We start from the raw sequence: 14,752 nt of genomic DNA on the forward strand, positions 1-14,752 counted from the left end.
TTGATATCTTATACTTCTATAATTTCACATTTTTAATTCTTTATATTTTTCTTTCATCACCTTATTTCAATTGTTTTATCATAATCCTTGTTTTATCGGCTCTAATTCTCTACGTTTTAATTGTGCTTGTGATTTTATCCTGACCGTGTTTTACCTTGTTCTGTGGAGTGGATCTAGCATTATGTCCTATATTTTTATTGTATTTTGTTGTTTTATCTTGACTGTGTGCATTATTTTATCCTGTTGTGTAAGGCACCTCGTAATGTTGTTTAGAAAGGTGCGATATACACATTCAGAAATCAAAATGCTGCTATCAGAGCTGCTCAAAAGTTATAAAAACCTTTTGATGAGGGATTTTTTTTTTCTCTAGACCTCAGTCAATCTTACCAGCTATGCAAGAACAACAGTGTTTGTCTGCATTAGAAAGGGGTGCCTTGCCAACACTGATATAGGAAACAATGATTTTCTTAGTACTGACAAAAAGGAAATGTATTATTTTTGAAGGTGGGGTGACATCTTACTTGTTTCAATTAATCTGAGCTGCCAATAGCACATACACTGATCAGCCAAATTCTTAAAACCACTGGCAGGTAAGGGAATAACTTTGATTATCTCTTTACAATGGCACCTGTCGAGGGGTGGGATATATTAGGCAGCAAGTGAACAGTCAGTTCTTTTTTTTTTTTTGTGTGGATTTTTCCCCTTTTTTCTACCCAATTGTATCCGGTCTTCCCGGTCGCTACTCCATCCCCTCTGCCGATCCGGGGAGGGCTGCAGACTACTGCATGCCTCCTCCGATACATGTGGAGTCGCCAGCCGCTTCTTTTCACCTGACAGTGAGGAGTTTTGCCAGGGGGATGCATGGGAGGATCACGCTATCCCTCCCCCCGTTCCCCCAAACAGGCGCCCTGACTGACCAGAGGAGGCGCTAGAGCAGCGACCAGGACACATACCCACCTGCAGACACCGCCAGTTGTGTCTGTAGGGACACCCAACCAAGCCGGAGGTAACAAGGGGATTCGAACTAGGATCCCCGTATTGGTAGGCAACGAGAGACCGCTACACTACCTAGATGCCCCAAACAGTCAGTTCTTGAAGCTGATGTGTTGGAAGCAGGAATAATGGGCAAGCATAAGGATCTGAGCAACTTTGACAAGGGCCAAATTGTGATTGCTTGACAACTGGATCAGAGCATCTTCAAAACAGCAGACCTTGTGGGGTGTTCCTGGTATGCAGTACTCAGTACGTACCAAAAGTGGTCCAAGGAAGGACAACCAGTGAACTGGTGACAGGGTCATGGGCTCCCAAGGGGTCCTCCCTATAGTCCCCGGGTCCTATAGTCCCCGGGTCCTATGTTCCCCGCTTTGTATGAGACCGGGGAATATCGGACCTTTTTGTATACAGAGGGCCCTATATTCCCCACTTTTCCCCAAAAGGGTCCTATGTTCCCCGTTTTGTATGTGCAGGGGAACATAGGACCTTTCTTTATAAAAAGGGTCCTATGTTCCCCTAGGGCACCCGGGGAACATAGGACCCTATTTATAAAGAAAGGTCCTATGTTCCCCGGTCAGCAGGTTTGACGCTGTTTGGCGCAAAAAGTGCATTTTCAATAATGCATTATTTAGGGCAGATTATTAAGAAGACAATGATTCATACGATTTCTATTTTTATATCACAAAAACGAATTCACAACGTCCAGGTTGGCTAAAGTATGTGGAAACTTTCGACACTAAACCAATTTCAACTTATTAGGCTATAGCCTATATTTGGGCGCATAACCCACCCCGGTAGTTCTCTGATATTTATGCGTGAAATGTGTCACTTATCGAGGAAAATGCGCCTCGCCGAGTAGGTGAGCTGGCTCGTCTGTGTCTGAATGTAATATAGTAAGCCTATGCTCCTTGAGCAATTGTACCCGGGCGTAGCTCAGTCGGTAGAGCTCTCGCCTATGGATCGCAAGGTTGTGAGTTCGATCCCGGGTGCCGCCGACTCAGCGTATGAGTAGCACATTGTGCGAGAAGTGCTGGGAGCTGAGGATAGGTGTTGTGTTCCGTCCTCAGCAGTCCATCTCCCAGAGGTCTAGTGCATTGTACCAGGGATAGACTCCTGCGTACGCTGGCTGATATCGACAATAGGCCAATTCCGACCCACTTCTTCTATGTTCGCTAGAAAGCCGTCGTGCCCATCATAACCACACCAGCTTATTGGGAAAAGCATCTGACAGATATTAGATAGAAACCATCTGCTCAGTAAGGCCCTTTAAGCATTGTAATTGTAATGATAATAATAATAACATAATAATAATGACAATAATAATGATAATAATAATAGCATAATAATAATGATGATGATGATGATGATGATGATGATAATAATAATAATAACAATATAGCCTTATATTAGAAATGCTAAAAATTGGATAATTGAAATATTTATAATTATAAAGTAGGCTAATATAGCATGGTAATAACAATAAAATAATAACAATATCTGCCTGGTCTCTTAAGATTCTAAGATGCTGTATGCTACAGAAATAACGGGACATAGGCCTAGGCTAATGAATACGCCTTTTTGACAAAATATGAATGAAAGGCTAATCAACAACGCTAAAGCTGAATCACAAAACACATATTGCTCGAAAAATAATTTATAAATAGCCAAAGGCACACATGATTTCGAGTTTGGAAATATTTAAAACTTGTCGTGGATGTGTGGTCATCTGCACGCAAGTTTCCTGGCGTTCTAAACCACATGATCAAAATTCACCGATGTCTAAACCGCCTGCCAACTTGCAACAATTTGCAACAATCGGTTGTTATCGGCGATAACTCGTGGACTCACTGTCATGTGCTTACTAGCCTACAAGAAGACAAACAATGGCGATAGTTATGGATGGTGATCGAGGGGGCAAAGTGTTGGTACATGAGAACTTCAGATATCAGAAGCACCGCACCAATCAAGACACCATTAGATGGAGGTGCTGGAGGTGGAACTGTAGAGTGCCACTGATCACAAATAGATTTGAAGTGGAGGACGTGGATGCTAACATTATTGTGCACGATGTTGGGGAACACGTGCGTCCCCCTGACGGAGAAATGGTGCACCGTGCAGAATTCCGACAGGGGGTGGTTGCAGAAGTTGCGAGGGAGCCAACAGTCCCAATCAGAAGGATCTATAATGCGCAAAGGGTCCTGCAGCGTCGGCAATGTCAAATCCAGGGTTTTAGCCCCTCTTTGTTGAGTAGCCTAATGGACTAGGACTACTCATTTTGATTTTTTGAAGAAGAAAAAAGCCTTAACGTTAGCCTAGTTAGGCCTTGGAGATTTTTGTTTTAGACCATGCCTTTTCTGGGGGGCTTCTGCCATAGACCAACCCTTTTTCAGCCAAGCTTTTACTAGAAGCATTTTGTTATTAATAGCCTATTATCAGTGTTACTATTGATAGTATTATGCCTGTAATTGTTATTTGTTATTAGGCCTCTTTTATAATTAGGCTATTATTATTATTATTATTATTTATTATTATTATTGATATTATTACTATTACTATTATTATTATTATTATTATCAAAGAAGAACATCAAAGGATGTAAGGTAGCACTCATCAAATGAAAAAAAAGACACAATTCTCTATTTTACCATTTCATTGTTTGGCATCAGTCATTAACTTGGCCGGGTGGTCTTCTTCAGAAACCTTAATGACTGATGCCAAACAATAAAATGGTGAAATAGAGGACTGCCTCTGTTATTTTTTTACCATTTGGTGAGTGTTACCTTACATCCTTTGATGTTCGTCTTTGATTCATGTTTTTGGTTTAGCACCTCCACAAGCCTTTAGTTTTTTGAGAAGCACATATTATTATTATTAGGCAATTAGCCTATTGTGTAAGGTAGGTGGCCCCCGTTGATGGATACTTTGTGCTGGTCCTAAATTCCAAGTCCTGGTCTAAGTTCTCTGGCTAAAAAGTTCATCATTAAAGTCCTTTTGAAAGAAAGTCTGCCAAGTGATTTAATATGGAAAACGAACTGCAAAGTAACAAGAAAGTGGCTGAAGTGTCCAGTGCTGTGCAAATTGAACTTTGAGCGAAGGTGGAAATGGCTACTGGTTAGACTGGTAGGCGGGCCTACTGCAAGACAAACTTGCGTTGATTGCCGACTGTCCATGCTGAGCCGGAGAGCCAACTAACTGGGCCTACTGCAGTAAATATTGGTAAGAAATAACAATAAAGCAAATTACAGCCTCCTCTAGGCCGAATTTGGATACGCACTCAAGGTGGCCTGCGATGTACAACAGCCAACAATGGTAATACGGCCTAATTTAATCAGCGGAGGAATAGATTGTCGTAGCCTACATCTCAGCCATGACCCCAGTTTTTATTATTTTGGACCCGTTAAGGAAATAATTTGCAAAAAGGGTTCTAAGTTCCCCGGTTTGTTCCTCGATTGGCAATAGCGGGGAATATAGGACCCTTTATTTGGAAAAAGGTCCTATGTTCCCCTGGAAACAGCGGGGAATATAGGACCCTTTTTCCAAAAGAGGGTTCTATGTTCCCCGGTGTCTATTGCAACGGGGATTATAGGACCTTTTTAGGGGAAAACGGGGAATATGGGACCCTTTTTTTTTCGAAAGGGTCCCATATTCCCCGATCGGGGAACATAGGACCCGGGGAATATAGGACCCGGGGACTATAGGCACGGCCCCGCTCCCAATGCTCGTTGAGGCGCATAGGAAGCCAAGGATAGCCCGCTAGCTCTGATCCCAAAGAAGAGCTACTGTAGCTTAAATTGCTGAAAAGGTTAATTCTGGTTATGATAAACAGGTTTCAGAACACACAGTGCATCACAGCTTGCAGCATATGGAGCTGTGTATCCGCAGACTAGTCAGAGTGACCCCTGTCCACTGCCATAAGCACCTACAATTGGCACATGAAGGTGGCCTGGTCTGATGAATCATGTTTTCTTTTGCATCATGTGGACCCCTGTGTGTGTTCATCATTTACCTTGGGAAGTGATGGCAACAGGATGCACTATGGGAAGAAGGCAAGTCGGCGGAGGCAGTGTGATGCTCTGGACAATGTTCTGCTGGGAAACCTTTGGTCTTGCCACGCATGTGGATGTTACTTTGGCACATATCCCCTACCTAAACATTGTTACAGACCGAGTGCACCCCTTCAATGGCAACGGTATTCCCTGATGGCAGTGGCCTCTTTCAGCAGGATAATGCACCCTGCCACACTGCAAAAATGTTCAGGAATGGTTTGAGGAACATGGCAAAGAGTTGAAGGTGTTGCCTTGGCCTCCAAATTCCCCAGATCTCAATCTGATCGAGCATTTGTGGGATGTGCTGGAAGAACACATCCAATCCATGGAGGCCCCACCTCACAACTTAGCAGAACTTAAAGGATCTGCTGTTAACGTCTTGGTGCCAGATACCACAGGACATCTTCGGAGGTCTTGTTGAGTCCGTGCCTCAACGGGTCAGAGTTGTTTTGGCAGCACAAGGGGGACCTATACAATGTTAGGTGTTTTTTTTAATGTTTTGGCTGATCAATGTATATGTAAGCTCTATACATTCTTATTTAAAAATACATATAAAATTAATTGAAATATGACATAGAAATTTCATGTAAATGTGATTATGCAACAATTTTCGGTCTCGTGTTGACATTCAGTCAAGCAGTCAAGTATTTTCTTATGTTCTTCGATATTAAAACTAGGGTTCCCATGCATTAAGTAAACAATTTTAGGACTTTAATGGTTAGAACGATATGGTTGAGCAACAGGACTGTAGTGTGTATTTAGGTATAACAGGTCTGCAGCTCACTTAAATTGTTATCTTGCCACTGGACCTAAACAAAATATGCGAAAAATTGTAAATACTGGAAATTATGAATAATTCTTATGTGCTCTTATGCATGAACAGTTCTATGTGTACAAACAGTTGCATACTGTTTTTGGCTTGGTAATTGATCTAATAACTTTCTCAGTAATACAGTTGCCTGCTTTTGTGATCAGATGATATGAACTTGTTAGCCAGTTAACCATACCACCTCATCATCTTATGACTTCAGTGCAGTTGAAGGTGAATATTGAAGTAAATATTTGACTATTGCATGAACCAAGGGCAAGTTCATTTCAGGAAATAAAATATCTGCGTCAGTTGATCATACATGGAGATGTCTATGAACAGTACAGTATGCATTAGGTTAATGTTAACCTATCACTGAGTCAGAGACTACTAGTCTGACATTGTGGTCATTTTAAAAAGGCATTATCTAATCTGTAATGCGACAGCTGAAGCACAGTACAAATAGTTCAGTAGAATGAATGGTTTGAGACCTCTGAGCGAAGGGTTTTCAGAATCACTAATGTACGCTGTGGTACAGTAGGTTGACGGCTTATAAGGATGTGTAATTTTTATCCCTACAATAATAGGGATGAAACTTCATTACCAAACAATTCACTTTTAGTTATCTTGTTATTACTAATGTTAGATCTACTCACATAAATTAATCTTAATAAATTCCCGTTGAGACAATGTATTTTGTAGCACCAAGCAGAATTGTCTGATGAACATTATTGGAGTAATGTATTGTTCTAAAATTACAGGCTATCGAAAGAGCTACTTGTGGATCCACAACAAAAGCTGGTGTTCAAAGTCTGGCACAAAGGAGGTACAGTGATGAAGCTTGACTTTATGATGAGTTTCATGTTGCTTTGAAAGGTTCACTCTTTCATTCTTTCATTCATTCATTAATTTTCACTCCTGTAGACATGGACAGGGTGATTGGATTTGCCGCCGTCGACCTGTCTCCCTTGCTTTTAGGGTTTCAGTCAGTGTGTGGCTGGTATAACATCACAGACATCAGTGGTCATTGTCGAGGCCAGATCAAAGTATCAATCTCTCCCATGAAGGGGGTCCAGGAGCTTCGGAGGCAGAGACAAGCTGTGAATGAAGAGACCTCCAAAAACTCAGCGGTGAGAGTACCACAATCAGTTATATATTTTCCAGCTTCAACACCCCACATTGCCCTTAGTTATAAACTGACATAGCACACACCAGTTGATCTCAACAAATGATTGCCTTGTTTGAAGACTTGTATAACAGTGAAAGTGTTTTATAAACAGGCTCTATTCCAAGCCTTCAACTGCAACACCACTGCTATGTACAGCAGCCTCTCTCACATCAGCCACCATCCTGAACACAAGATCTCCTTCCCTGACCAGATGGAGAAGCTATTCTCTGAAAGGTTGAGAAAACACTGATAACTCACACATTTTCAACTACTCAAGTGAAAATGCTGAACATAGTCGCTGTTTGTTTAACATACTGTCACCTGTGTCTATAATGTGATAAACTGTTTGAGTGCTCTAAATCCCAGAGATCCATTTAAGATAAAGGGTCACTCGGTTGTTATGTTGGTACCGTACCCACAGCAAAACAAAAAGAAAACATCGTTGGACCTGGATTTCAGCTTTGTTGTAGTACTTAATAATAAATAATAATAATAATTTATTTATATAGCACTTTTCTAAAACAATGTTACAAAGTGCTTCACAAAAAAAAAAAAGATAAAACCAGACAAGGCAAAAATAAGAGTAAGCTCAAATAAGAGTAAAAATAAAAACAGTATAAATAAAAACAAATATCAAACATTTGTTAAAGCTTTCATAAAAAGAAAAGTTTTAAGACGAGATTTAAAAGAAGCTAGAGACTTAGTTTGTCTTAGCGCATCAGGAAGAGAGTTCCATAGCGTGGGGGCTCTAACAGCAAAAGCCCGATCACCCTTTGTAACGAACCGAGACCTGGGAATAACTAGCAGGGCTTCATCTGCAGACCTTAATGGTCGAGGGGGGGATATACCAAGTCAATAAATCACAAATGTATGTACTTGTTGGTAAGGATCTTTTACAAGCTAAAATCGTAAAAGCTACGTAGACTAAGCTTCTTCTTCAGACTTGCCCCTGGGTCTTCTCACCACTACCACCTACTACTGTCAGCTTCTTCCAGATCTGGCTGTTACACTGAAGACATAAAATGCATCACTCGGCACCATATAATTTTTCTCAGGAAAGTCCTACCCAACTGTAACCCTTAAAGGAGCGACTATAAAAGCATTAGTGATTGGATATAAAAGGATTAGAACTGTATTAAATGTGACAGCAAAAGAATGTATCAAAAAGGAAATTTGTTTGCATGTACATCTTCAGGATTGTAACTTTAAATGATTTTGCTCCAATCTATACCGTATTTACCCCTTATTTTTCCAAGGTCCTGTGAAAGTGACCGTCATGGTGAGCACATGGACAATGTACGTCTTTACCACCAGAGCCTGCAGGAACAGTCAGCAGCTCATCCTGCCAGTGATAGCTGTGCTGGTGACGTCCATCCTTCCAGCTCAGTCCTGTTCTCAGCCTTGAGGTATTGGTCTTCAGTGAAAAAAAGAACATGTACTAACATCTTGGGCTGTGTAAACTTCAATTAAGAATTTACAACGAAACAAATTAATCATTTGATTTTTTTTTCTAGGAAAAATCTAAGTGAGCTTGACGACATTCGGAGGTACTTTAACCGTAAGCTTCTACCTCCCACGCTTCCATCTTGTGAACAAGTATGTCCATCCAGAGAACAAGCGCACCAAGACCCAGAATCAGACACATGTAAGCTATTCCTCAAGTCCAGCCAGCTGGTCAGAGAGGTCGACAACCTCACCACTGGTAAGCTCCTCTCCCATTATCTGATCAGCAGCATGCCCTCATCTGTTTTTCGTGAATACACAGCAGTGTATATTCTTTAAAAAATCCTGTTTATTTGGTTCCGCATCCACATTTTTATGAAATGAACCTCAGTATGGAGTCAGTCAATACCAAATTAAAGAGAAGGGGGACACAGGCAGTATTTTGTGTGCCCCCCCCCCCATTTAATTATTCATGTTAAAGCTGCAATCCGTAACATTTCTCCAGTAATAAATCGTTATTGTACTCATCTGGACCTTATGAGTTAGGTTGCATAATACTAACTGTCATCTTTACCATGATTGGAGACACTCTCCAGTCTCTATTTTTTGACCAGGTAAGACGAACACTGGTACAGTGGCAAGCATGTACATGTTGGAAACAACTCCAGCAGGAAGAAAGATTGACATGTGATGCAGAAATGGCGATGCTTCTGTCAGACGGACAATATATATAGCTAGATCTGTATATATATATATATTTGACAGCTGATGATTGCTTATGGCATGAAACAGGCTTGTACTGTCTCATAAAGAATCTACTTGACTCACTGGATTTTATATATATATATATATATATATATATATATATATATGTGTGTGTGTGTGTGTGTGTGTGTGTGTGTGTGTATAAAATCTAGATTATTTTGCTCCTTATTTGTTGAGCATTTTCCCTACCATTGAGTGTTTCATTTAACAAAGTTAAATGTACAACAATGTGAAGATATTTGATAATGTTTAGACTGCCCGTGTTAACTTTGGGCCAAGGATTGCATTTTTACTAGGGTGCAGACTATTTACTGGTGAACTGACAGCCCATAAGATTCAATGGCTGCTACATCTTGTTTGTAGTTCCAAGAAAATCGGTGTCAACAGGTCTGTTTTTCTCTGGCTCCTACGTCAAACTATGTTGAAATGCTGTTTGACTGTACTGTCACACATCACATCATCCACATCGTTGTCACATTTCAAATGGATAGATGATGCAAAATCATAGCGATTGCAGTTTTGATAGTGATTTCTCAAAGATTTCTTGAAACCTACAGTGTAAAAGAAAATGTGGATGTCGCAGTTTTGGTGCTTGACTGTTTTTGAGTCCTAAATGAATATGAAACTATCAAAAAAATTGATGTTTTTTTCACCAAAGCAAATCTCTACATCCCTCACTGTCCCCCTTTATCTAGGTCTAAAGCAACACTGCATGGAGACAATACCCTCTAACTCCCAGAGCAGCATTATATCCTTCCCAACCAGAGATGACCACCCCAAGCTTTTGAACTTTGATGCTTGCCCCGAGAGTATTCCCAGTGTGCATAGAGCTGCATCCCCCAGGGATGGTGATGATGCGTTTCCTCTCTCTCCAACACTACCAATGAGGTCTGTGGGCCACATGGCCATCCAGACTGAGGAAGAGGACAGTATCCAGCACACAATTACTGTGTCTGAGAATGAGGGGAAAGATGAAAAGGAGATGGGAGAAAAAGAGGAGGAAGAAGAAGATGAGGATGATTATGATGATGATTATGAGGAGATTGTGATAGAGCCCAGGCCTCTAAATGAGGTGACCTCTTTAACAGACAAAACCAGCCCTTGGACCAGCATCTTGTCAGATGTAGACCTTGGTTCTCAAGAGAACTTTGCTGTGCCAGATCCAAACCAGCACATCAGCTACCATCACCTTACCCGGGAAGAAGAGGGGGAGGGATGTTTCAGTCCAAACACAGGACCTCCACCCTGCCAGAACCCCAGTGAAGAACAAAGGCATACCAGACTAAAGGAATATCACAACTGTGAGTCTGACAATTCCATTGAACAGGTGGAAGACAATACTGACAGTGAAAGAGAAGATGAGAGGACACTGCAAGCTCTCAAGGGGGAACAAGGAAGGGAACCAAACACCAACAAGGGTTCAGGTGATGAACCCACCTGTGATGAAAATGAACCCGAGACATTGTCACTCACCTCACCCGAGAGCACAAATAACCCTTCCTGTACCACACATAAAGAAGCTGCACAGCCCCAAATGTATCCTTGATCTGTCATTAGTATTGTCACCCATTCGTTACAGTGGGATGAGTCCTAATAAGTTCAGCATTATTTCTTCAAGGACACATTCATCTTTGATTTTCTTTAACAGTGTATGTTAAGCTCTCCTACAATGGGGATTCCTAATTTCTTCCTCCCCTCTCACCACCTGGAGGCATCTATGAGAGCGCTCCGTTTGGCTCCTGTTTTCTCCCAGTCCACTTCCAACCAAGTGAGTGTTAATCAGCATCTCTCTCTCTCTCTCTGCATGCTGTGGGAGGTTAGATGTGTGATGGTGGTGGATGTAAGTGGCACAGAGTTTGAATTGTTTTCTGTCTTTTTTTTGGATTTTCTCCTGTATTTTTTCATCTGTCCTATGTGTATGATCCGGTAAGCTGTCTTAATACCTTTTACTTAATGTTAGCCGAGTGTTCAGTGGTTTTCGGGAGGAATGGCGTCCTCCGAGACACCACCTTTGTCTATCCAGTGTGGGATCCGGATAGTCCTGTTGGAGCCCAATGTGACGGTGGAGGAGGTTTTGTTGGCCATAGGAGAGCAAGTTGGACATGGCAACGAGGATGAACAAGGCTGTGGTGGTGTTTTTGAAGGAGGAGCGTTATGTTGCAGTGTTACAATTTCATTTAGCAGATGCTTTTATCTTAAGTGACGTACATCTGAGAGTTAATACAACACAAGCAAAGATCTAGTGAGGAGGCGACAACACAAGCAAGTGCCAAAAAATTAGGTTCAAGTCTGATAGGACATAGGTGTCAACAGGCAGTGCACAAAGGCAACACATAGGGTGCATAAAAGTTTTTTTTTAATATATATATATACTTCCATCTGGTGTGGAGGTGTTTGTGAAAGAGGTGAATCTTTAGCTTATTCTGAAAGATGGAGGGCGTCCAGATGGTGTGGTGGTCTATTCCATTGCCTACCAACACGGGGCTCGCCAGTTCAAATCCCCTTGTTACCTCCGGCTTGGTCGGGCACACCTACAGACACAATTGGCTGTGTCTGTGGGTGGGAAACTGAATCTGGGTATGTGTCCTGGTCACTGCACTAGCATCTCCTCTGGTCGGTCGGGGTGCCTGTTGAGGGGGGAGGGAGAACTGGGGGGAATAGCATGATCCTCCCACATGCTACATCCCCCTGGCTAAACTCCTTCCACATGTATCAGAGGAGGCATGTGGTAGTCTGCAGCCCTCCCTGGATCGGCAGAGGGGGTGGAGCAGCGATCAGAATGGCTCGGAAGAGTGGGGTAATTGGCTGGATACAATTGGGGAGAAAAAAGGGGGGGTCCAAAAAAAAAGGAGAGGGACTCCCCTGCAGATCAAATGGAATTATGTCAGTCAGATGATTGAGAGTGGTGGAGTTATCACGGATATCTATAGTCTACTACTACTACTTTCGGCTGCTCCCGTTAGGGGTCGCCACAGCGGATCATCCATTTCCATTTCTTCTTGTCTTCTGCGTCTTCCTCTGTCACACCAGCCACCTGCATGTCTTCCCTCACCACATCCATAAACCTCCTCTTTGGCCTTCCTCTTCTCCTCTTCCCTGGCAGCTCCATATTCAGCATCCTTCTCCCAATATACTCAGCATCTCTCCTCCACACATGTCCAAGCCATCTCAATCTTGCCTCTCTTGCTTTGTTTCCAAACCGTCCAACCTGAGCGGTCCCTCTAATATAATCGCTCCTAATCCTGTCCTTCTTCGTTACTCCCAGTGAAATATCTATAGTAAGGGGTGCAAATAAATTTTTTGGCCTGGTTCTCAAGGGAGCACCTGGAGATGTTGCTTGGTACTCAGTCTTTACACGGCACGGTTATCCTACAAGCTCTCGTCATCACTACCCTCCTGACTACTCTCCTCACTGTCTTCATCTCTTTCAAACATGGCAGATGAAGATGTAGGCCTACTTCTTTCTACCTGGTTGAGTCTGCGATTAGCTGTTTGCATCCGTAAGTCAACAGCTGGCATTGGGTCAAAAGTCTGTTGTCATCTTAGACAAGTGGATGTGCATCAGGAATGAGAAGCGAGAATCTGACAGGCAGGATCTGTACTTGCTTTTTATTATATTGAGATGTGAAAATCCCCTCTCACATGCAGCACTGCTCAATGGGCAGTGTAAGGGACAACAGAAGGACTTTATGAATGTTGGAGTAACTATCTTGATTACTTATCCTCACTGTGTTTGCCAAGTCATACACAGAGGAGGCTGTCAAACATTTTCCTGCTTGCTTTAAACGCATCCATTATCTTATAGTGGAGTCTCTGTCAACAGACAAGCTGGCCTCATATGTCTGGAGGATGTTAGTAAGTGTTGTGTTGCCAAAAGTGGAGGTCTTGCATTTCTTGAGGTCAAGTTGAAGGATCAAATATTAAGAATTAATCATGACTTAAGGGATTCATATCTGCTTTCAAACTCATGAATTAGACCTCTCAATACATCATCCTTGTCCATGCGACCATCAGCATTTGAAATGGTCCCTTTCCTGTACTTGCCTTCACTTTCAAGCAATAGGGTCAGCTGTCCAGCAGCTACCATGAGCTCATCTTTGCATTCACCAATAGTCAATTTATCTTGCTGGAACCTGAGGAAGGTGAATTGTAAAATGTTTTCAGTGTCAAGCATGTTGGCTAGAAAACACTGACAACGCTCAGTGCAGATATGTTTTAGGTCACTGTCATCATTTGTAGCCACTTGAATTTGAATGGCAGGTAATAGCCTCCATATTTTCAACAGTCTCTTGCCACTGTGCAGACCATCTGATGTTGTGAAACTTAACTAGTTTCACAAAGGCAATACCATTCTCATCACATATCTTCTTTAACTATTCTGTTCTTTTTGCTCCACCTTGTTCTAAATAAAAACTTGACAACGGAGAGATTAAATGTCTCACAGTATGGTACAATACGATCAGCTGACTGTGCAGTTCTCGAGGGTGTGGGCAGTACACCGAATATGCACAAGAGAATCCCCGATCACCACCATCTGACTCAATTTTGGAATGACCCCATTGTAAACTCCAATGTTGACTGCTACGCCGTCTGTACACACCGAGACCAACCTCGTCTTCCACTGATCCCCTAAACCACAAGTATGGAAGAGCTGATCTAGTCTGTTCACTATGTCCTGTGCCGCTCGGTTCACACCCAAATTAATTAATCCAAGGAAATCTGTGGTAAACTCTCCGTAGCTAGACACAGACACAATGTACACAATTTTCTGCTCCACTTGTGTTAGTTAGGTCTTCTGATCCGTCAAAGAGCATGCCCCAAAATTGAGCTGCCTTCAGTTTTTCACTCAATTTTAAACTGATTGTCTGTGCAATACTCTGCATGTTGCGGGTACCCCCTTCTCGTGAATGATATGCACTCCTGACATTAACTCCAAGCCTCGTGAAAAGTGCAATATCCTCATATGAACGTGTTGGGCGTGCATGTTTTGGTTTGTGAAAGGCCAACAGAAAAATATTACACAGTGCTTGACGCTGTTCTTCATTCAGTTACTCCTGCCACGTGACAAGAAGATGAGTGGATTTCTGATCCTGGCTGCACCTGTTATCAATAGTTTGCACTATGTTCATGTGCTGCTTACTCTTCTCATGCTGTGCAAAAGCTGGGTGACTGAAATGTTTTGTGCCTATATAAAAGGAGCTGCTTTTATCTGCAAGATTGGGAGTTTCACGGCATATTTTGCACCACATCTCTGCAGTCATCATCTGTTTGGAGCCAAGCTACTTCCTGCAGCCACTTTTCTGCAAATACACATTTTTTATGTACAGGTTCAGTCTGGCATTTCTTTGGAGGTGGTGCAACACCAAAGTAATTACTTAATGTAGCTTGCATCTTGGACATTTTGATGAATGGATGAAAATCCTAAAACCAGAGAAAAAATTTAATGTTAAGCTAGTTGTAACATAAGCTAAATATTTGCTGGAGCTCAAGGTTTAAAAGTTGACCTTGCTAACTTGGAAAAAAACCGAA

General features: G+C 42.0%; 1 protein-coding gene across 1 annotated transcript in view; it reads left to right on the forward strand.

Moving 5' to 3' along the window:
- The window catches only part of c2cd3 (C2 domain containing 3 centriole elongation regulator), a 41,358-nt gene that overhangs the window by 18,787 nt on the left and 7,819 nt on the right, over positions 1 to 14,752 (forward strand). Inside the window, exons 26-32 of the mRNA XM_056282795.1 lie at positions 6,609 to 6,673; positions 6,772 to 6,977; positions 7,128 to 7,249; positions 8,272 to 8,421; positions 8,530 to 8,717; positions 9,919 to 10,759; positions 10,883 to 10,991. Of these exons, the coding sequence (XP_056138770.1) occupies positions 6,609 to 6,673; positions 6,772 to 6,977; positions 7,128 to 7,249; positions 8,272 to 8,421; positions 8,530 to 8,717; positions 9,919 to 10,759; positions 10,883 to 10,991 (1,681 nt within the window). The remainder of the gene's footprint in view (positions 1 to 6,608; positions 6,674 to 6,771; positions 6,978 to 7,127; positions 7,250 to 8,271; positions 8,422 to 8,529; positions 8,718 to 9,918; positions 10,760 to 10,882; positions 10,992 to 14,752) is intronic.

This window comes from Lampris incognitus, chromosome 7 (assembly GCF_029633865.1).
Source record: "Lampris incognitus isolate fLamInc1 chromosome 7, fLamInc1.hap2, whole genome shotgun sequence".
Classification (NCBI taxonomy): Eukaryota; Metazoa; Chordata; class Actinopteri; order Lampriformes; family Lampridae; genus Lampris; species Lampris incognitus.